Source organism: Miniopterus natalensis, chromosome 11 (genome assembly GCF_054644295.1).
Source record: "Miniopterus natalensis isolate mMinNat1 chromosome 11, mMinNat1.hap1, whole genome shotgun sequence".
NCBI classification, from domain to species: domain Eukaryota; kingdom Metazoa; phylum Chordata; class Mammalia; order Chiroptera; family Miniopteridae; genus Miniopterus; species Miniopterus natalensis.
Genome location: NC_142091.1, coordinates 52,936,519 through 52,961,478, shown reverse-complemented (window position 1 = coordinate 52,961,478; position 24,960 = coordinate 52,936,519). Strand labels below are relative to the sequence as shown.

Sequence of the window (24,960 nt, the reverse complement as noted above, 5' to 3'; positions counted from 1 at the left end):
TGTCTGACAACTGAATAGCTTTGCTATCCTTAGGTAAGTTTATGTTTCTGAAATGATCATTCACTGCAGAGTTCCAAGTATGACAGCAAGAATAAGAAACAATTTCTTATTCCTTCTATGTATCACACTGAGTTCTATTTGACCCTGCTAATATAACACCTTTGAAAATCTATATTCTACTTTATAGCTGTCTGCAACCTCAGAACTGCAAGTCTGACCTTTTTCTATTTTTATTTATATGTAATATATATTATACATATAAGCCCTAATATATATCAGTTTATAGTAAAATGAAAACTTACTCCATTTTAAACTCATTTCTTTAAAGATGTTAGACCTCTTTTTTAAATAGAGAAAAGAGATAAAAATTATTTTATTATTTTGAACACAATTCAAGGATTGTAAATGGAATACATTTAAAAGAATAATGAAATATGCATTTAAAAAGTATCCACCTTTTAGAATTTAAAGTGTTTTTAGATTTAAGTTTATGGAGTTTAATAGAAATTCAGCCGTGTACAGATTTCTGACAGAGAAAGACTCTTCAGAAGAGCTAAAGACAACTCACAGCTTGCTTGCTAAGGAAGGAGCTGTTTTCACTGACTGATGACAGTTCTAGAAGGCTCCAATATGCAATCAAAGACAATCAGAAAAACTGAGAGTAGATTTCAAGGGAGGAGAGAGTACAGAATACAACTGGTTAAAGTTTGAAGTTTTATAGTGTAAGAGAAAAGAGACTGTGAAATAGAAAGAATACAGAAAAGAGAGTTATCGTATTTTGATAGGATAGCTGTAATAGATAATCATTTTAGAAACATAACCAACCAAATATAAAATATTATTTTGAGGCATTGCTGCCAAGATAAACATATCACTAGTACTACCAATTAATATGATTACTGCTAACATTTAGTAAGCAGTTACATGCAAAGCAACATTAATGAATTCAATCCTTATAACAATCTTATGAGACAGACACTACCATGAACCTTATTTTATAAATGAAGAAACTGAGGATTAAAGAAACCCATTATTATAAAGCTAATAAGTCAAAAAGCCAAAATTAGAAATCAAGTCATGTGATTCCAGATGCTAAGGGAAGTATGCTATGCTGCCTCCTAAAATGGTAGAATAATGGGCCAGTATATCATGGGGATATTAACAATAAACTTTCCTGCATATTCTTCTATAGATACATTCACAAACAGAATAACAGAAGTGAGTTCACTCTACAGTGTAAATTTCAAAATTTTGAATGGAAGACGAAGAGATGGTTATAGCTATCTTTTCACAACATAAAAAGCAAAGGAGAACATTGCTGAAGAAATGGTACAGTATTGACTTATCCAAAACAAAAAGGATTGATTTTCAAAGTTTATAGGTCCTAAGTAAAAGCAAACTATTGAAAGCAGCCAACTGACGGTAAGGATGGACTGTGGAGTCAAGGCTGCCTGGGGTCTAATCCAGGCTCTACTACAAATAAGGAGAATTACTTCTGTGAAATAAAATGAAACAAAACAACACATAATAAGTGTTATCACTATTCTTTTCCTTTTCTTCCATAAAGGAATTAAAATGAAAGCACATCTAGTCTTGCCTTGTAGAAATGAAAAATGACTAATACATAAATGGACATGGTCTTTCATAAGATGAGAACTTCTAATAGAAATTCTTACCATAATCTTACTATCAACAATAAATTTTTTATAATCTTCTAAAACAGTCTCTTCTTTGTGATATGATACACATATTTGTTTGGATGGCAATGTACAAGCAAGTGAGGATGCTCTTTATAGACCCCCAAAAATGATGATGGTGTACTTAATGGTGTAAGAACTAAAAAAGTTTTACTAGAATACAGGACTCCATATGCAGCATATATGCATATTCTCCAATATGAAAGTTATAACCACAAACTTGTATCTATGAAAATCTAAGCAAGATCAATGTAATATTTTTCATTTACATTAATTTGGTACTTCTTAATTAACAGTAACAGTAGCTAACTTTACCTACTATGTGCTAGGGAGTATGCCAAAAATTTGTATGTATATTTTACTCATAATTTATTTACCTTACTCATAACCAGATGAGGTAGTCATTATTATTATTTTCATTTTGAGAGTGAAACAGCTAAGATTTCAAAAAGGTTAGATATAATTTAATCAAAGTTCAAATAACTGGTAAGTAGTAAAGAACTTGACTCTAAGCCTGACTCAAACCTTGTGCTCTTAACCACAAATCTATACTTTTATATTATGCTATAAAATCTAAAAATTTAAACATTTTACATAATCATATTTAAATTTTATACTACTCAGAAAAGATAAATATTAACCAATTTTAAAAATAGAACATAAGTATCAGTGAGGATCATTTAAGAATCATTGTTGGGGATCTAAGGTACAGCATGGTAGTTACAGCTAATACAGTATTATATACTTTGATGTTATCACCATGTAAAAAATAGTACTTATGTGACACAATGGAGGTATTAGGTAATGCTATGGTGGTAATCATTTTGCAGTACACGTATAAATGTATCAAAGCAACGCACTGTACACCTCAAACTTACACAGTGCAATGTGTAAATTCTCAATAAAGCTGGAAAAAACAGAGTAGCTGAGGGGCCTCCTATTAATTCTTTATTCTGAAAATTATCCTACGTTTCAAATGCAAGGTGCTTTTATTAAGTATACAGTTAAAAAAATCTAGTTCTATAAGCTGTAGTTAAAATAGAGGCCTTTTTACTAGGACATAAGCCAATCGTAAAATCAATCACCTAACTTATCTCCTCAAAGAGAGGAGATAGTTTTAGAGAATAAAATTAAGTTTTAGGGGATAAACTAAATCCGCTCTCCCTTGTTTGTATTCATTTTTGAATTTACTTATTTTAATCTGAAGGAGGAGAATATTGTCAAAAAGAAAAAGATAACCCTTAGGCTTTAATCGAACTGCTGTTTGCTAAAGAAAATATTACTGATATAAATATTTAGTTCTGTAGAGAGCCCTCTAACAATATCACCCTGTATATCAATGATTTCTAATTTTATATTACAATTAGCATACTTATAGCCATAACTGGAAAGACAATAAATTATATAAAAATAATTTTCATCAACAAAAACTGTGAAAAGATCATTCACAGATCAAACATATCTAGCTCAACTTAAAATCGTACTCTGGAAAAATTTTTACTCAAAGACACACATGTCTTGAGTCTGCATTAGATAAGAAAACCTGTTGATCATCAAACTTAAAAATAACCTTAAATCAAGCCTTAAAATACATCTACCTTATGATATCCATTGCCTGATAAAGGATTTCAGATTGATCAACTCCAAGAACCTTCTTTGCCCCAGCTTTAGCAGCAAACAGAGAGAGAATTCCAGTTCCACAACCAACATCCAAAACTACCTGGTGTAATAAAGATAAAAAACCAGATGTTATTGAAAAGGTCTAATATTTTAAATTCTATTCATATTTTTTGTTGTTTCTGACTAGTAATATATCATTAAATTTTAAAATTTTATCAAATATGGTAATTTCTATTTGGGGAAACTGAGGATATCATTACAATGGGTTGTTTTAAATTCATAACAGTGTATCTTGCCATAATCTGTGGCAATCAGACACAACAATGTAAATTTAAGAGATGTTTTATATGGAATAAGCAACTTCCATAGACTTAATAGAAAAGTATTTTGTTTTTATTTTCTTTATCATATGCATATCCTATTTTGGATTTAATAATTCTAAATTTAGACAGAAATAAACTATCTCAAGTTTGAATGGCAGGAATTAACTTAAGCAGGATAGCCTAGATTCCATAGAATTAAAAAATCGTTATAAAGGAATCATGGATATAAAATACCATCACATCTCCTCCATTCCCAAAATTAAATATTCAACTCATTTTAACAATACAAGTACAATAAAAACAAGTTGGCGTCTAGAATTTAGTAACTTGAGAATTTAAGTTTTGAAAATGATACTCATTTGTGAAATACAGAATTTTTATGCATAGAAAATGCAATATGCTTTTACTTCCCCTTTTTACAAATGGAAGCATATTATACCCACTGTGCTATACATTGCTTTCTCTAATTTAACAATACAGAGCTCTTTGCATATCCTCTTATAGAACATTTCTTACATAGCTGAATAGGATTCCATATTACGGCTATAACATAATCTACGGGTCCAGTTCTCTTGATGGGGCATTTAGATAGTTTTTGAAATTTTACTATGACAATGCTGTAAATAACCCCACTCACACGAGTAAATCTATAGACTATATTCCTAGAAGTGAAAACACTGTGAAAATACTGTGTCAGAGAGTATATATGTATTTATAACCCTGCTAGACATAACCAAATTACCCCTTATAGGGCAATTCTACTCATGAAGACTCCAACCAGCAATGTGTAAGTGCCCATTTCCTCACAGGTAGACTAAGCCCATGGAACAGATAAAAAACTTTCATATTTCTGCCAATCTGTCAAATGCAAAATAATGACATACTAGTCTAGTTTTAACATACATTTCCATTATCACAGGGTTTAGCATCATTCCTATATGCTGTAGAGCTATTTGTAGTTCTTTTTTATATGAACTATTTATATCCTCACTCCATTTTTCCAGTGAGTTACCAGTCCTTTTCTTATCAGTTTTCTAATCAAAATTTTCTTACCAAATCTTATCAAATAGAAGTTCTTTGTAAATCAAGGAGATTATACCTCTATAATATGACTTGCAATGTTTTTTCTCAGCATATATTTGCCTTTGATTCTACTTACAGTGATTTTTGCTATGCAGAAATTTTTTACTAACAGTCAAATTCATTAATCTTTTCTTTTATGACTTCTGGATTTTTATCATAATTAGAATAACGTTCCCCATGTTCTCGCATATTACATCCTCATACATTTCCTCCTAGTATATTTATGGTTTCATTAAAATGCAGTTTGTTTTCTTATCATGGTATACACTAAGAGGTATGGTTCCAAACTTACTTCTGTTAAGATGGCTAGCCAACTGTCCCAACGTATTACTAAAAAACCTGTGCTTCCCCCACTGATTTGATATAGGGCTGCTATGGTCTGAATGTTTGTGTGTGTGTCCCTTCCCCAAATTTGATATGTTGAAATCCTAAACCCCAGGGTGATGGTATTAGAAGCTGGGGCCTTTAGGAAGTGATTAGGTCATGAGAACAGAGCCCTCACAAATGAGATTAGTAAACTTATAAAAGAGGCTCTCTCTTCCTCTTCCCCTCTCTCTAAAAATCAATAAAAACATCCTCAGGTGAGGATTTTTTTTTAAAAAAGAATTATCTCTAAGAAAAAGTGCTGAGTGATGAAAGCTACAAAAGGATATGTATCATACACTCCAATTAGAGTCTGTATTCTTTTGCAAGACTATCTTACACAAACATATATATAATTTTTATTTAATCTTCACTTTACAAATGAGGAAAGTGAGCTCCAGAGAGGGAAAGAAGTCCAGAACCACACTGCTAATTTGTAAAGCTAGCATTCAAACATAGGTCAATCTGCTTCTAAAGCCTATTTTAAATTATATTTTTAATTGTATCTTAATTATTTATTATATCTAGCTCAGAATTAGATAAGTGAGGAAATAAACTAAAACTTGATAGAATAAAAGAGGTAAAAATGACAACAGAATAACATTTATAAAGTCATGAAGGAATTTGATTCACTTTTTCTAAAAAAAAAAAAAGGGAAAAAGTGAATTTTAACTGTAGATAATAATCAAAAGCATAAAGAAGGCACCTTACTGTGAATTTCTTCATTGGACCACAAATGGAAATTAATTATGAGAGTAAAAACACAATTAAATGCCACTCAAAGTTAAATTAAATCTGAGAAACCATATGGTCTCCACAGGAGCTGTGAATTGAAACAATATTAAGGAATGAAAGAAAGTGGGGAGGAAGGGAGGGATGGACAGAGAAGGGAAGGAGAGGAGGTAGAAACACATTTTTAAGTACAAGCACTTTTGTGAAAAATAAATCTCTTCTTGCTATATAATATGATATAGAAGCTAGTGTTGTGATAATAAAGTTTGCCTACCTAATGGACATAAAAGCAAACAAAAACAATGATAATAAAACTTAGGAAAACATTATTTCATACATTTTAAAAGAATTATATTTAAATAATTTCATGAACAGAAATTATATGACCTATATATAAAAAATAGTGTAACTTAAAATGTAACTAATGGATGCCACCCTAATTACTCATTCTATTTCAACATAATGGTGTGTAAAGTGTAGTGACACAGGGTAAAGGGCACTAGACTAGGACTACAACCCCTCAGGTTTGTTTATTTTTAATGGCCTGTTTTAGGGCAAGTCAATTACCCTATTGGTTTTACGTTTCCTCATGTGTAAAATGGAGATAAACACATGTTCTATCTAGTTACCAGAATATTGTATAGTAACAATGAGACAATGTATTTGAAAGAAGTCTATAAATTATCAAATGTTATTTAAATACATGGTAGTATATTTTCTAAATCTGGACCCATAGTATAATAAAAAAGTATCCTAAATCATTTAAAAATATGAAAGCTCTAGATTTTTTAATATTTTTAATTACAGGAAATCATACCCTGAATGTGCTTTAAGGAGTTAGAAATTGATACATGTAATACTTTACATTACAGTATATTTTTGAGAAACCATAAATGCCAAGCAAAAGTAATTGCACATCGATAAGTTAAATAAAAGCATCTTAGGCAAAGAACTAAAGAAATATACTCCCAACTTATTAATAAGCCTTTTTCTGACTTTAGCAGATTTAATATCTTCAGTAAGAGCAGTAAACAGAACACAAAATAATTATAAACATTCTATATTTTCCTCGGTCATGTACTTTTGTCTGAAAATGTAAAATATAACGTATACAACATTTCTATAATACTATTACAAATAAAAAATGAGAAGCAGAAAGTATAAAGTCTATGAACCCAGTAAGATGTGCTCCATATACATAGAAATATTCAGTTACTTAATTTCTATGATTATTAATACTTGTATCTTTTTTAGTATTTTCTTACACATTAGAAAACAAAATCTATTCAGAAACATATTGGAAAAGAAACCTCTAACTTACTTTCACTTACGTTCTTATGTTATGCATGTATATTAAAAAGTATTAAGAAAAGATAATTCAAAGAAAGACAAAGATGGTGCTTTTATTATAACAAAAATCATAAAATTTTACAACCAAAAGGGTTTAAAATATCATTTTACAGATGAGGCTCAGATTCACCACTTGTCTAAAATTATTCTATAGCTGGTTCCTGAGAAGCCATGCAAGACTAGTGATTCCTAGACCAGTACATGCTTAATTTCTATATTCACATAGTAAGGAAAAATGAAATTAAAATCTGAGCATAATCTAAATATAAAGAAAAATTTCTAATAGTAACATATCTGCTTCACTAAATTCTTAATCTCTGCTATAATACATATAAAAAGCAAAGAAAGCTAAGCACAAAGAACTGATAAAACTAAGATTTAGAAAATGAAATCACTATTTGTCTACAATGGACATTAGCAAAAACAGAGACACAACATCATAAACCTTTCATGATAGCTACTGCTTTGGCCAAAAGATATCAGAGTGCCATATAAATTTCATTCACTGTGCAACTCAGCTAAGTCATAAGTGAAACACTGTTAGGAAATAGGTATGGGAAATGAAAAGTCAATCTATATTATATTCCAAACAATTTAAAAATCAAAATATAAAGATTGTCAGTCACTGCTGCAATATGATGTATAGCCCATGAATTAACCTTAGACAGGTAGTTTTTTTTTTAAAGAGGAGGTGATATAAAAAGTTATACAACTTCATAAGTTTGGAGATAAGTATGTACCTATGAAACCATCACCACAACCTATGCCATAAAATATATGTTCATCACTTCTAAAAGTTAAAAAAAAAAAAAAAAAAAAAAGGAGGTGAGGCCCTGGCCGAACGGGTCAGTTGGTTAGAGCAGCATCCCGATACGCCAAGGTTGTGGGTTTCATCCCTGGTCAGAGCACATATAAGAATCAACCAATGAATGCATACATAAGCAAAACAACAAAATTGATGTCTGTCTCCCCCCCTCCCCCTTTCATCTCTCTCTCTAAAATCAATCAATTACAAATGGAAGTGAAAGGAGAATTATAGAAACCTGGTATGTTATCATATACATTGAAGTGAAAAGTTCAGGGAAAGTCCCAAGCAGAGCTATGTAAGTGGCAGAATGACAATATTTTTTACTAAATTAGTGAACTAATTCCCAATAAAGAAGAACAAACAGAAAACTTGTACTTTTAGAGGTAACCTTGAGAGGAAGAGAGGAAGGAAAGAAAAAAAAAAATTCACATGGGAGGAAAAACAAATTATACAAATTTCAAACACACACATACACAGTGTGAAAGATCATCTTTGAAATAATCCGAAGCAGTGTGAAGACTAATTGTAAAATTTAAAGTGCCTCATAAAGGGGTAAATAAATGAGGTCTTAAAGGAAAGCATGTAATATAAATCCTACCTTACATTATTTGCTCCTATGTACCAGGAACTTCTTAAAATTATTAATTCTTAACTAATTAACAAACTGGAATACTAATGAAAAGTGTGCTTTGGTATGGGGATTAGCTGATACATTTGAAATTCACAAGAATTACAGTAAATAAAAAATATGGTTTAAGCAATATTATCTGAATAACCAAAGTTTAACCAAGCTGTGTCTCTGTAATTAATGATTTCAGTTTAAAAAAAGAATATATTGAAGTGACAGACAGTACCAATCAGCATTTCTGTTATCAGTATTGTGTACCACAGAGCAGCATCATAAAAGTCTCCCATGAAATAAAGCCAGAGTACATTAAATCAACTGCTATCACAATGATGACCCAAGAGAGGATTTCTACTGTCCAAAATCCACATGAAATGTACAGTTCTGTAGCCTATGCTACTCACCTTGTCTTTGAAGATATGTGGATTTTTGTATATAAAATCTCGGTAACTTTCTGTCCGTATTTTGTCCTATGGTAGAGAGAGAAAATGTTGTATTTACAGAATAGTCTAAACAGATAAGGGTTTTTTAGAAAGTTATTTGCTATTTTATTACACATTGCTAGTTCCCATAGCTACTTTTTGCCTGGAAAATCAAGCCTAATTTTATTTTCCTAAAAGAAAAGAAGAACAGAAATAGCAACAACACACACACAAAAGTTTAAGAATATTACTGAAAGTCAAATAAAATCTAAGTTCTTAAAAATGTACATATTTTCGTCTTGACATGCATTACCATTATAAGATTTCAACTGATAGTTAAAGCTAATAGAAAATGAACAGGATATTTTGCTCCTTTTAATAGGGTCTGGAATCTAGAGTCTAGCTCCCTGTATTAGAGTTATGTTAAAATATCAGAGGGAAAAAAAATAGGTAAATGTAAAGTTACAGTTATGTATGAAAAATGAAGCTTAAACTGACTATGGTTTTTCTAACAAAGTCATTTGTCAGCACCTATCTGATTTATAATCCTGTCTTCTTTCTACAAATGTCTGTAGTAGGAAATGATGCTTAAAAGCCTATAAGCTTAAAAGTAAATCATCTGAGCCCTGCAGCTGACATTATGAGATTTCTGCACTCTGGAGTCTCACATGACCTGTGTGACAAGGTAGGCACTGAATGCTAACATTTATGTTGGTTCATGAATAGAGCCGATTCCCTTTTAAATTACCTCAGTTGAGATACATACAAACAGCAAATTAAGCAGCAAAGGGCTCTGTGGCCAACTGAGTAAAATGAGTATGATAGAAATAACAGACTGGAAATTCTAGTTTTGGGTTTCACAGTAGGATAAAAAAAAGTAGTTACATCAAGTACTACAATGTAAAATCTATACAATCCATACATCCTCTCCCTAAAAAACATTTTTATGCCAATATTGGGATTAAAAAAAATTTAAAGGAAGCCTTAAATTAAAAGAGGAAATTCCATAATTAATTCCATGTTTTCTGATGGAATTATTACTAATGGCTTTACAAACAAAATTTTAAATCAAGTTTATTAAATCTTTCCCTGATTTTAAGAATTACTAAAAAATAAAAATCTAATGTTTAAACAAGTTTACATATATTAATTTTCAAACTTAAAAAAACATAGCGTTTCAAACATTTTTACACTCTTCTTACACCATAACCAGTGATTTTTGCTGACACAATAAAATCTACAAGGGGTGAACATCAGTCGAGAGGCCAGTCAGTTGGAAAGCTCTCACCAATCACACTGCTTCACCACCGCCCCAACTTAATCATTAGCACATCCCAACTCCTGTACTAAGTTCATGCACTGCTGCTCCGCTCAGCTATAATCCTTCATCCAGGCTCTCTCTATATCCATCTGTTTTTATTCATATGCTCACCCTGGGGCAATAAAATCCAAAGTGTACCTAACAGAGTGCCTCAGACAGAGCAGTTTCAATTTAATAACTGAATTTTTAAAGAAAAGTCCACTGAACATGAAAATGCAAGCATATAAGACTAGCCCTCATAATCATTTCTAAAAATTTATTCCAACAAAAGACAAACAGTTCAATGCAAAATAATGAACAGAAATTTAAAAATTATCTTTTTCACAACTTATTAAAACTGAGAAACACAAAAAAGAGTAAAATTAGAGCTCCAATACTAAAAAGCAAGATTCCTTTAAGACTCCTAAAGCGTCATGGAATTATTCCTATAAATATATATACTTTTTGATATGTTTTTATTGATTTCAGAGAGCGGAAGGGAGAAGGACAGAGAGATAGAAACATCAATGATGAGAGTCATTGATCGGCTGCCTCCTGCACACCCCCCACTGGGGATATAGCCCGAAACCCTGGCATGTGCCCTGACCGGGAATCAAACCGTGACTTCCTGGTTTATAGGGTCGATGCTCAACCACTGAGCCAGGCTCTATAAATATATTTTTTTTAAATTTTAGCTCAGCAGGATGGCATAGCTGGTTGGAGCTTCATCCCATACACCCAAAAGGTTGCAGGTTCGAACCCCGGTCGGGGTGTGTACAGGAGGCAACCGATCAATGTTTCTCACATTAATGTTTCTCTCTCTCTAAAATCAATGAACATATGGGTGAGGATAAAAAAAACTTTTTAAGAATAAGACAGCCCGGCCGGGCATGGCTCAGCAGTTGAGTGTCGACCTAGGATCCAGGCGATCGCGGTTCGATTCCCAGTCAGGACACATGCCTGGGTTGCAGGCTCGATCTCCAGTAGGGGGCGTGCAGGAGGCAGCCAATCAAGGACTCTCTCATCATTGATGTTTCTCTCTCTCTCCCTCTCCTTTCCTCTCTCTGAAATCAATAAAGATATATTTAAAAAATAATAATAAGACCAAAGAGTGCTTGCTTCGGAAGCACATATACTAAAATTGGAATGATACAGAGATTAGAGAAAAAAAGGAGTAAGACCAAAGACAACAGAAAAGTTACATACTATAAAATTTACATGTATAAATAACAATACTGTATATTTAAAAATGTACAGGCTCATGACAGTGGACAGAATGCATGAGTCAGCTAGAGATACAATGAGGAGAATGTAGAAAAGAAAAATTATTTAATAGTACAACTTGTGATAAATGTTCACTAGGATGAACAATGTTTTTCTTAGAAAAATGAAAGAGAGAAATTGATGTGTCTCAGATTTACAACATTAATCAACAATGACTCTTTTTCAGAAAGACAAAGTGGCAAAGGATTTCAAAAGGTTGTCTAGTCTATCCCTCTATCAACTACACCTCTGGCATTCAAAAAAATTATCTTCATCTGAACTCCAGATAGTAAGATCATAAGCTACCTTTATTTATAATTATAATCTCAACATATGTCAAAATAATGTCAGTAAAATATCTGAGACTAAGCAACAAAAATCCAAATAATATTCCTATAAAAGCAAGGCCAATTCTAAACATAAAAATAAGTCCTGTATATATGGTTTCTCAATTTAAGTTATTTCTAAAGATCAGGTGAGATTCTGGTAGTAGCAAAATCTTGAACAAATTATGTGTGCTCATAATTGTTTTTCATAAGAAACAGAAGAAATATTGGTTGATATAAGGAACATTTCATATTCAGCTACAATACATAACTTAGCAAAATATAAAGTGGAAAAGAGCTCTTTTTGAATGGAATATATCCATATTTCCTATGAACACTTAGTCATCTCCAAGGAGAGATAATCATATTATATAACACCTAAGGGGAACTAAGGCATGGAGAATTATATTAGTAAGTATTCTTAAAGTGATTCTCTAAAAGGGAAAAGATAGCACTGAAAACTTCAGGCTGGAACTTTAATTTATAATGTACATCAAAAGGACTTAAACATATACAATCAGATGTGAAGATCTTTTGGTTATTACCCTGGCTGGATAGTTCAGTTGGTTAGAGCATCATCCCAAAATGTCAAGATTATGGGCTCAATCCCTGATCAGGACACATACAAGAATAAGCCAATGAATGCATAAATAAGTGGAACAACAAATCAATGTTTCTCTGTCTCTCTCTGTCTCCTTTCCTCTCTCTCTCAAAATCAATAAATTAAAAAAAAAATTTTTAAAGATCTTTTAGTTATTGATATACAGCTACAAGTATCCAGGACAGAGTATTAGAAATAAGTGCTCAAAGTGGATTTCCCTGATGATTGTGCTGAAGACAGTTGCATATACTATCTACTGGGAGTCTCAACTTTATCTGTCTGAAAAATGAAACACAATTTCTATACCAAGGCATTAAAGGTTCATGGCATTCATAAATGAAAAATGAAGTCAATTTCTTTTAAACAATGAAGTCAAATTCTTTTAAACAATTTTACTCTGGACTTAAAATAATGTACTAGTTATAATAAGATAACTGTTATTTGTAATGTTATGCCATTACCCAAGTGACAGCAAGAAGTATAGACATGTCATTAGAAAAAAAAACGACATGGCATTGCTTTAAAAAACCTTAAGTAATTACAATTACTATTAATCAGCAACCTTCACTCTTTGATTCTACAAAACTGAACAAAATATATACATGTTATTATACATGTTACTAAACCCCCTGGTTATTTTTAAATGCATATGTTTCAGGGGAACATAGTCTTGGAGCTTCCATACAATGAAACAATCTTTTGAGGAAGCATTTAGGAAGGAATGTTTTGTTTGTTGGTTTCAAGGAAAGGTAGTGGATTCTAAAATTCAGAGATAAACATGTATAATTTTCAATAATTTTTATATTCCAACATTTGTTTTACTCTAAATATTTTCAGTTCTATTAAATTAAAAAATTACATCTTGCTAGTTTATAATCTATAATATAATACATGATAAAATGCTTACCTACCAGGTTTAACTAGAAATCTACTTGTATTTTATATGGACATTACCATTATAAAAATTAAAACCAGTCAAATACCTAATTTAACCAATTTATAAAATTCTTCTATATATCAATGATTTCAAATGTAAAAAAGTTTCCCATAACAACTGAGAATTATTAATAATTAAACTTTGTACCAAGGAATTATTTGCCCAAACTCAAGTCAGTATAGCTACTTAAGACAATAAAATTAATAATTTCTTTGTACATTTAAAGACAAATGTATAACTTATTTGTTCCTATTTAATAGCTGCTCTTGAGAAGACTAAAATAGTCAGCAGTTGTTTTTTTACCAATGTTCTATTTAAAGGAAAAGTAATTCCATAACAAAGATTAATAATGATCTTCAACAGAATTTAAATGACTTTGATGCTTCTGCAACCTTTTCAACCCAAAATGAGCTATCAAGCACCAAAGAGATTTAAAAAGCACTTATCAAAAAACAAAAATAGCCCAAAAAACAAAAAAACGTTTCCTAGAGCATATGTATTAAGAACCTGTCTTATTAAATGTTTCCTTTATTATGGATTTGGTGCATTTGTACTCTTTTCTAACCTTCAGCATTTCTTCATGTATCCCATAATGCCCGTATGAGCTGAAATAAACACCATCCTCATCCTCCTGGAGGTCTGCAATGGCAGTAGTAGATGCCGACCAGGTTCTGACATCTGCGTTCATCACAAAATCCTGAGCAAATTGTCTGTAATCAATTTGAAATACACCCTTGAGACAGGTTTATTGGACCATGAAAAAGGAAAGGCTAGAGGTTGAGGAAGAGGAAGGGGGTGGGAGTGAGAGGAGCGTGATGAGCCTTTTAAATCACATTCTATCTTAAGCAACTGAAAGCTCCCCCTGCTGGATCTTAAGCAATGGCATATTCAAACCCAGTTGTAAGTATTCCTTCTGCAAACCACAAAAGCACTGCCAACTGCAGATTATAGCTGTTTATATCTTTCACTGAATAAAAGAAGCCCATTACCTTTATTCAACTTTATTATTCTTAATATTCCAAAATCTTTTTTTAGTAGCTGAATCAATGTAGTACTATATTTCAACGCTATTAATACTCTTTAAAACCTATTATTTTCATCTAAGGGTGATAGGGGCAGAAAGTGGACCCAAATGGAGATTTACATACACCAACACCATCCACTCCAGCTCTGAAACTTAGTTCCCTCTTGGGTCCCAACATGTAAAGAATCTATAAGGTATATATGGGGGAGAAGTGCAAAGCCAAGGACAGTTAAGTTGTTGGTAATTACTAGGTGGTTACCCAGCATAAAATCTCAGAAACCAGAAAGGGGAACTACAATCAGCTACACTATCCTTCCTGCTGAACATTCTGGCAAACCATCAAGTGGTTAGTCAGGCAACAGCAACCAAATTACAAATCCAATAGCTAAAGCTAGAGGTATACTTGGTAGAAATGCAGAATCTCAGGCCCTACTCCAGATCTCCTGAATTAGAACCTACAGTTTAACAAGATCCCCAGATAATTTAAATGCACATTAAATCCTGAGAAGTACTAAGCCAGTAGAATGCTAATTTACTCACTGGAGAAAACTATCATATGTACCTGATTTTCTTATTAAATACTACACTATAATTATATTTTGATTCTTTAAAAACAAAAATTTTAATCCCATATTTCCCCCAAACCTAAAAATATTAATCCCACCACTTTGAAAGCCTAGGAGAAGAAAAGTAAAATGGAGAAATCTGTTAGAAATAGGATAATTCAACGTAAGGCAGTATCAAAGAACAAAGACACTTAAGAGGACAACACTCTCCAGAACAACTATCATTAGTATAAAATTATGAAGTATATGAGAATAGGCAAAACTATAGGATTTTATGTTAATCAATGAAGTCCACAAGGTATAAATTATTGCAAATATTTAAATACTAAAATTAAGTATCTACATTGTACTTTCCAGTATATGAAATGTCTTATCATATTCTACCTTATTATTATTTATATTATTTTGGGGTCTAAACAGTTTTTTATAAGACTGATAAATTACCTCATTCTTTGCAGATCTTCACGCGCTCTAGCTAATGCAGCTTCAGCAGACAGTGCCCTGGCTTCCATATGTTTCAATTTTTCAACAACAGAGGTATTTTCACTGAATCCATTGGGGAATGAGAGTGGTACTGACACTGGTTCATAAAGATCTTCTACATCTAAAGAAATAAATGGACATTATCAGGCCATCTTATAACATGATGCACATATAAATATGTTAGGAATAAATACATAAATACTAAGTGCCTATTATGCAGCCAACTGAAAAAAATTAGTAAAAGTACTTTAAATTAAGTAAATGTATAATTCTCTAACTGCTTCAATATGAATTTCAAGAGCATGCTGTTAGCCTAAGTGTTTTGTTCGTTGGCTAAAATTATACTGAACCAAAGCCAGGAAGAAAAAAAAAGTCGAAGGAAAAAGCGCTAATATTTATTGATCACCAGCTATCTTTCATGTACATGCATTACATCTAAGTTCATCCTCAAAGGAAACCTAAAATGTAAATATCCCTATAAGTCATGGTAAAAATAAACTTCAAAATATTAAGTGACTAACCCAAAGTTATACAGCTGTTTAATGAAAGAACTAAGATTCAAACTCATGCCTGCCTCAATCACTTGGTTGTGAGCTGTTTAATGAAAGAACTAAGATTCAAACTCATGCCTGCCTCAATCACTTGGTTGTGGCGGTGTCTGCTGGATTTCTCCACTGAAAAGTTAACACCTCCTTTGTAGTTAATATATTTCTTGGGAAGATACTCTGAACTATGTAAATCATGTTTCACCTTAAATTTCTGTCCACTAGTAACCCTCGAAACTGTCAAGGCCATCAAAAACAAGGAAAGCCTGAGGAACTGTCACAGCTAAGGGGGACTTGAGGAGACATGACAACTAAATGTACTGTGGTATCTTAGGTGGGATCTTGGAACAGAAAGGGGACAACGGGGGAAAACTAATGAAATCTGGGTGAATAAAATGGAGTTGTGTTTTCTAGGTTTTTTTAAAGTATAGTATAATATTTGAAACATATTCCACAAAGGGTATGTTCATCTTACCAAACTGAAGTAAAAGGTCATCTTCTAATACTGGCTTCAAATACTCTTCTTTTTCCCAAGGCACTGGACTGTATATGGAATTCATATACTCAACTGTAGGATTCTGGATGTAAAATTAATTGTATGATTTTTCATTGCATAATCACAAAATCCCCCTAGCAAAAACTAGGAAAATTAAAAAAGGAAATCATGTCTACATTACACAAAATCTCTATTTAAGGAGTCTATGTTCAACTGTCATTTTGTTAACTTGATTAGATGATTGCTTAATTATGGTTTCAATGCACAATTTTATATTGTCTGGATCTGGAGGAAGAGGCAATATAAACACTCATTTGAACAGAACAGAAAAAAAGAACAAAGTATTTGAAAAATAGAACAAAGAGAGCAACCACAGTACTTGAAATCACACTAGAAATTATTTGATTTTACAGAAATACTATCAGTATTTCCCTTTATCTGATTCTGAATTACTTTTTCAGACAACACTGATTCATAACCTAGATGCAGTTAAAAAGAACACTAAGCACGGTGTATATACTATATATTGTGGTACTTCCTACTGTCCATGATTCCAGTATGATGACTAACAAATTTAAAACAGTTCTTTGTATTCTTTCGTTTCAAAGCAAAATTGTAAATTAAGCTACCAACTTACCTTAAGTCTAATAAAATTTATTAGTTTAATGTATCCATAGAAGTCAAGACCTAAAAGGGGGGAAAAAGATAATTCATCTGTTTTAACATGAGTTTTGTTTAACTGACCTGTTCTACAGAAGTTTCTCTGGTTAGACAATAAAATATTTGTCCTCTCAACAATAACTTATAATATTTTTAATTTCTTATTAAGAACTAGAAAGTGACTTTGATACATCTGAACATTTTAACTGAGAAACAGCCAGCATAGATGACAATTTTTAATGTTTTTCTTGCATTTCTAAAATATGGAATATTAATTTTTAGAATTTTCCTCATTTCTAAGAACAATACAAATCAGGAAAATTAGGTCACAGACTTTGCCAAGTATTGGGCAGTTGATACTAGAGCTTAAAGTTTCTACATCCCCAATTTTTATGGTGCCTCCCAAATTTTAATTCCACCAGGATATGGAGTATACAAAGTACACTAGCTTTAACATAAAGTTAAATGATGCATATTGAAAAATGGTAAGGCTTTATCTGGTTCTCATATCTTTCCAGAAATGAAGCAGCATTTAAAACAAGGGAAAACAATAGCATATCCAACAGATTATTGTTTCTCCTGAGAAATGTTATGAGGAACATAATGGCATACAAAATGTTTTATATGCATAATAGCATACAAAAACCCCTATTTGATAAGTGAAAAAAAAGATACCAAGTTAAAGTATGGTTCCAATTCCATTTAAAAATACATGTTAAAAACATGAAAAGAAAACCAATGAGACTAAGTCATCCATGCCTTACAAAAAAAGTTCCACTTGAATTTATAAACATCATATCAAGGTTTATCTAATGTCCTTTCCAGTTGTAACAGATGCCATAAAACCAGTTCTGTACTTAATTTTAGTGGAATAGTGCAGGTCTTCTATATCTATTTAAAGAAGTGGAAGGCTTTAATTGCAAAATAGGTATGATTAAAAGCGAGTTTCAAAAGAATCATTATCTAAATGATTCTTTTGCTTACCACCTTAATTTCATCAATCCTTTTTCTATACTTCTCCCAAACTCCTTATAAAACCTGACCTTGTAAGCCTTGAAGTTCATGTTATACTTTGACCTGGTAAGTTGTCTTTTTTCATAATGTCCCACCTCCCTTTCCAAAGTCCACCTTTATGCTTATTCTCCCTAATTCTAATATATTCTCTTGCTCTCCCTAATTCTAATGATAAAAATGCAATCCCATGCCAAGGTTTTTTCTTTACAGTTGTTAAGTCAATATAAGCTTAAATACAGTGAATCTTATCTAGAAGAATGACTTATATTTAAACTTTCCTCAAAGGCCACTGTCAAAAAAAGATAGGTTGTTGCTATATATTTCATTATACTTGACTTGTTCAGAAAAGGAAAGGTCTAGAAAAACAAAGTTTGAACTTAAATTTCACAACTAAAATTCTCATTTTAAAAAATACTCACCATGTTTATGGACCATGGTATCAATATTAAATTGATGCTCAGACTTACAGTGTGAAAATGTTTCTTCAGCAGATGTAAATAACCTGAAAATCAAGCAATAAACAGCTTCATGAAAAAGTCTCCAAGAAGTCTAAATATTGATTTCCTGTTAAATATACACCACCATCTCCAATCTGCTGGTTTCTAGTTTTATTTCCATTTAAAAAACAAACATATCTATAGATGTCAGGAACCCAGAACTTCTAAAGGGAATTCGTATTTCTGAGTTCCATTTTACACCTAAAACAAACCAACTATCAATTAAATGTCAAAGTTAATTTATTTGCCAATTATTAGCACTGGATTTGTCACAAGGCTTTTAAGAAAGAGAAATCCTTTTGATAGGTTTGGTTTCCCTCAAGATACGAAAATTCCCTATATAAGATTCTTTTCTCCTCTAAGTGTCAACTCTGCTTTTGGAGGCTTTGAACTGGCGAAGCTCAAACTGCTTCCAGAAATAAAACATAAAATGTAATTTTACAGCTGGCATATTCCCAAAGTGCCTTATTTCAAAAGTATCTTGTAGTGTTCCCAAAGGACTTGCATTGCAGACACTGAGGACCAAGTCTCTTTATTACGTGACCTGCAAAACTGAAGGACACAAAGTAGGAACACACAGCAGAGAAGCAGCATACCTCTTTTATATGCCTAGCACACACGCAGCAGTCAGCTTTCAACAAATGTTTACCAAGATAGGTCATCTCTGCAGTATTTACGCAGCCTATTACAAAGAAGTACATGCTGATGCTCAATACATTTTACGACATCTGGAGTATATGTAGACATCCTATAGCTACTCAAATGAGGCTACATGTGAGCACAATGATGAATCAATAGGAGCTAATATACAGCCAGCCAGCACCATGCCCAGATTTAAGGGAAACTGGAAAATGTTTATTAAAGTAACACTGGCCAATGCCAACCAGTCCTCTTTCATGCCCACTTGCCAGGACAGCAGCCAAAGTCAATGCTTGCTGAGACGAAGAGGCAGAATTTTAAGCGGAAAGTATATGGATTTGGATATGACAAACCACAGCTCTGTGACCTTGAACAAATTATTGATATTGGAGTCACTTTTAACCTAAGTGAAAAGGCATCGATTCCTTCCTCTTCAATGGGTGGGGGAGCCCTACCTAAGAAAGGATATTCTTTAAATGGCTCAAATGAAGTATTAAGCCCGAGAAGCTCTCTGCTTGTCAGAGAATTACAGAATGGTACAGCTGGAAGGGTCCTCCTGAGGGATCAGTTTAGTGACTCTGAAACTTATTCATCAGAATCACCTGATAGTGCCTTTACCAAAACAGAAGATTCCTAGACTCCAGTCCTGACTTAGAAGGGCTGTGGTGCAGAGTTCAGCATCTCGACTTTTTCTAAGTGTCTCAGGTGACAAAAGTGCACAACCAGATTTGGGAACCACAGATTTAGTCGAAAGCCCGATTATTTTACACATGGGGAAACTGAGGCCTGCGGAAGGCACCCTGGCTCCAGCTCACGGCTTCTCTCTACACCACTTCGCGTCTTCCTTCTCAACAAGCCCTCACGCCAAAGCCCCGGCTGGAGAATCCGAGGGCGGACCACGCAGACCCACGCCTAGGGCTGGGGCCCGGCGCCAGGCGGACGAACCTGTCACAGAACAGGCAGGGGGTGTGCAGCCTGTCGTGGGGGAGCTCGGCGTCGTCCTCCTCCTCCCAGGCGGCCTCGTCGCCGCTGTCTGACAGGTCCGGCAGGTCCTCCTCCGCCTCCACAGCGCCCCGGCCGCCTAGCACACGCAAAGGGTCAGACCGCTCCGGCCGCCAGAGCGAGCCCCGCGCGCGAGGAGCGTGGGGAGGAGGCTCCTCCGCAGGTGGGCGCTGCCCGCGCCCCGCTCCCGGGCGGCCCTCACGGCCACCTTCCCCACCCTCCCTGCAAGGCCCCAGCGCCCCGGCTCCGCGTCCGAGGGGACGCAGCGGGAGGAAAGGGTCTTTCCCCGGCCCCTCGGCGGCGCGGCCTGGGGGCTGGGCGAGCCGGGGGCTGAGGGGCCGGAGATACCCACCGGTAGCGCCCGACGCTAACGAGCACATGGCTGTGGTGCCCCGGGAGCCCGGCGTGCTGGGGGCGGGGACCTGGCTGAGCAGCGCGCGCGCAGACGCCGCGGAATCTCGGGGCCGGGCCCCGGGAACGTGCGCGAGCGCGCAGCAGGGCCGGGGTTTGGGGAACTTCGCGGGCGCCTAGAAACTTCACGGGCGCCTAGAAACGCGAGAACGCGCGCGCCGGCTGCGGAGCGCTTCCGGCCCAGAGGCCGCGGTGTTGGTCACGTGAGCCTGGTGGGCGGGGCGAGAGCCGGGGCTCTGCCGCCTCCTGCCGCAGCGCTGACGCAGTGCGCCCCGAGTAAGCGTTGGAAGGAGGGCTGAGCGTCTCAGGCCCGGACTCGACTCTTGTTTCCTCCGGGCTCTGGCTCGGCCTTCGCCGGCGGCCCTGCGCCCAGGGGTGGAGAGACGCCTCAGCGGTTTTGCGGTCGCGCCGTGTCCTCGGAGCTTCCCTCATTCTGGGTTCGGGGAGGGGAGACTGGCTGCGGCGCCCTCTGGTGGCGGAGAAGGCAGAACGCAGGCGGGAGGCCAGAGTGCTCTGGTTGCCGGGCTCCCGGACCCCGCGGTGAAGCTGGGGGGAGGGAGCTGCAGGACCAGCGCGGTCTTTAATGCACACTGGTTAGGTGAGAACACGGACTCTGCAGCCAACCTACTTGGTTTGATTCCAATTTCTGTCACTTTTCCATGGAAAGTAACCTCACAGGGTGATCTGACCATAAATCCCTAATTAGGCAAGTCAGGTTGGGTAGCCCCAGGCTTATAACTTTTAGTAAAAGTTATCTTTGCCTTAACCAAGCCCTATTGTTTCTGAGCATCTGGGTTAATATGTCTTTGAAATAAACCATAACCACCCTCAAGAAAGCACATAACCTCGTTAACTGTCCTGTACCCCAATCCTGGCCTTGCTTTTTCCTACCTAATCTTCCTTACGGGCCCCCCTTAATTTTAAGTGCATAAGAGAAGCTGCAAGACTGTTTATTCCCCAGAGCACTTGAGATCTTGCTCCCCAGCATGTCATCAGTTTGGCTCAAATAAATTTATATGACACCCTCTTCAGTTTTGGGTGTTTCTTACATCAGCACTTTCTAACTATGATTTTGAGCAACTTACCCGACCATCTCTCTGCCTCCATTTCCGTTCCTACAAAACGGGGATAATGCACTAACCGCAGGGTTAGTGTAAGGGTAAAAGGAGTTAACACACGAAAAGCATTTAGACGAAGTGTTAACTTTATCCTCAACACTGGTAAGCAATTAACCTATTTGGTTGAGCAAGGGAGTGATACTATCAGATGTGTTTATTTAAAATTTTTTATTGATTGATTTGGGGGGGCATTGATTTGTTTCACTTGTGCATTCATTGGTTGATTCTTGTATGTGCCCTGACAGGAGATGAAACTCGCAACCTTGGCTGTATAGGACAACACTCTTAACCGATTGAGCTACCTGGTCAAGGCTGTCAGATGTGTTTAGAACACATCTCATGGCACACATACACTAATTACTAAAATTTTGCAGCACACCCAAAAATATTTTTGCTGATCTGACAAAAAGATATAATTTTTTTCTCTTTCCTTTTTCTTGAATCCTCACCAGAAGATGTTTTCATTGACTTTTTTAGAGAGAGAGAGGAAGAGAGACAGAGAAAGAGAAACATCCATTGGTTTAAGCCCCAGCTGGGGACCGAACCTGCAACCTAGGTATGTGCCCTGACTGGGAATCAAACCTGAAACCTTTTGGTGTAGGGGACAATGCTCCAGCCAACTGAGAAACCCGGCCAGAGCAAATAAATTTGATTTGTTCACACCAGACGGCTATTGTTGTGTTGGTAATTGTCATTTTTTAATTTGCCAGTCTCAGGGAAAAGAGATCAGTGCCCCTGACTAGTGTGGTATATGACATGTTTTTAAAAATCTTGCAGCACACCGGTTGAAAATTGCTTGTTTAGAAAGTAACATTTTGGCTGCTGTGTGGGAGGAACACAAACATTTCCATGCCTTGTGTCTTTCTTCCCTTCCCTGTATCTATTCATTCAAACCATAGACCGCTTTGTTAGGTGGGAGTCCACAGCAGTAATTTCAGTAGGTAATGTCCCAAACTCGAATTCCAGAGGCTAGTATGCTTTTGGCAAACGTTTATGAAATTAAATTGACTACCATTGCTCTATATATCCTGCCTAATGTTCCATCGCAACTCAGCCCTTCACCATGGGCCCCACCCTCCAGCCTTTTCCCACCTCCAGGCTTTGCTAAAAGTACTCTACAAATGGGTAGGTACTTTTTGTCTCAGCAGAAAGTTCCTCAGTCCACCATTTTTTAAAAATTTTTTATAAATTTATCTAAATTGTTGAAAATATTACAGATGTCCCCTCTCCCCCCCAGGCCTTCACCACAATATTGTCTGTGTCCATGGGCTATTCATATATGCATGTAAGTTCTTTGATTAATCTTGCCCCACCCCGGCCTTCCCTCTGAGATTCCTCAGTCTCTTCCATGCTTCTATGTCTCTGGACCTATTTTGTTCATCAGTTTATTTTGATTATTAGATTCCACATATGAATGAGATCATGTAAAACTGAATCAGGAAGAATCAGAAAACCTGAATAGGCTAATAACTGATGAAGAGACCACCATTTCTAAAGTAGGTTCCACTGTCATTCCAGCAGCCTCCTGTTAGTTTCTTTTGTAGCACCTGCCATTTGCTTGTTTTTTTTTTCTGTTTTTTTTTGGTGTTACCTACAATACTGTTTGCACCATGAGGGTAAAGTTTCATTTCTCTGGCACATAATACATGGCCTAATTTATAACAAGTAATCAGTAAATATGCTTAATGAAACATAAGCATATGTTTCCTTCATCCTACCAACATAAACTCTCTCCAGCAAGGCCCATCTTCTCCCTGCCCGTATAACATATGAAGGGAAACCTGCTATATCCCTTAGTAACACCTGATCATTCAATGTTAACAGTAAAAAAAGTAATATCCAGTTTAGAGGGGTGAATGGGCCAGAATCTTGTCCCTTCAAATTTCTGTCTCATCAGAATGCTGGACTTGGGAGGGAGTAGCTTTTTTCTCTGCTCTAAAGATGAGCACAGATCCTCCCCCATCACCCCAGTGACTATTAACACCAGAACAGAATGTTGAACAAGGCCCAATAGGACATTTGTGGGCAAGGAAATAATACAGAGAATAACTTAAAACCGGTCACTGGCCCGGCCAGGCGTGGCTCAGCGGTTGAGCATTGACCTAGGATCCAGGCGATCGGGGTTCGATTCCCAGTCAGGGCACATGCCCAGGTTGTGGGCTCGATCAATGACTCTCTCATCATTGATGTTTCTATCTCTCTCTCCCCTTCTCCTTTCCTCTCTCTGAAATCAATAAAGATATATTTTAAAAAAACCAAAAACCGGTCACTGGCTTAACTACCATTACTTCAGGCCTCACTTCTTGGAGCTCATGCTTGTTATCACCCAAAGACACGGGCTCTTCTGAATCCAGCCCCAAAGGAACCTCAGCTGGTAGGAGGAAGATGTCCCATCTCCCTCCTAAGGCCCGCTGGCCTTTATCCTGCGTATCCACTGAAGCTTGGAATGTACTTGGCATGCTGTAGGCCCAGTAAAAATTGACCGACTCACTCAATTAACTGCTTCCCCCCCACAAACATTAGACAAGTTTCACGACCACCCTTTGTTCCACAATGGGAATTAATCACTTATTCCTCTTGACTTTGACCCTTCTGCATCTTCTCTTCCATTTCCATGGTTTTTAAATTGTAGCACTTTGAGGCACTTTTACAGGCTATATGAACATTTTGTGGTTAATCATTATAGGTATCCTAAACCAATGGATCCAAATACCCAAGTATTTCAATTTAATTCACCCACAGCATGTACTGATCCAGCAAAAATTAACTGGAACTTCCAGGAATTATATAGATACTGGATGCTCTTGCAGAGTGGTTAAAAATACAAGTTATGAGATGAGGCTGACTTGGGTTAGAATGCTGGCTCTGACATTTCCTAGCATCAGGTCTTTAGCTTGGGCCCCTTGGGCGAGGCACTTAACTGCAGTGAGCTTCAGCTTCCCTCATTTAGGATATGAGGATGATAGTATAACCACAGAGCCTGGTCCTATCCTGTTTGTAACAAGACCCAGAACCAAAGTTTAAACCTTGGATACACCACTTATGAGTAATATTT

At 35.6% G+C, this 24,960-nt stretch overlaps 1 protein-coding gene across 1 annotated transcript in view; it reads right to left on the bottom strand.

Moving 5' to 3' along the window:
• PRMT3 (protein arginine methyltransferase 3) overlaps window positions 1-20,806 on the bottom strand; it is a 78,554-nt gene extending 57,748 nt beyond the window's left edge. Inside the window, exons 1-9 of the mRNA XM_087821778.1 lie at window positions 20,729-20,806; window positions 20,320-20,455; window positions 18,658-18,740; window positions 17,202-17,251; window positions 16,544-16,646; window positions 15,485-15,644; window positions 14,016-14,160; window positions 9,006-9,071; window positions 3,296-3,417 (exon numbers count right to left, since the gene is read on the bottom strand). Of these exons, the coding sequence (XP_087677904.1) occupies window positions 3,296-3,417; window positions 9,006-9,071; window positions 14,016-14,160; window positions 15,485-15,644; window positions 16,544-16,646; window positions 17,202-17,251; window positions 18,658-18,740; window positions 20,320-20,455; window positions 20,729-20,756 (893 nt within the window). The 5' untranslated portion in view covers window positions 20,757-20,806. The remainder of the gene's footprint in view (window positions 1-3,295; window positions 3,418-9,005; window positions 9,072-14,015; window positions 14,161-15,484; window positions 15,645-16,543; window positions 16,647-17,201; window positions 17,252-18,657; window positions 18,741-20,319; window positions 20,456-20,728) is intronic.
• Between the last annotated feature and the right edge of the window lie 4,154 nt (window positions 20,807-24,960).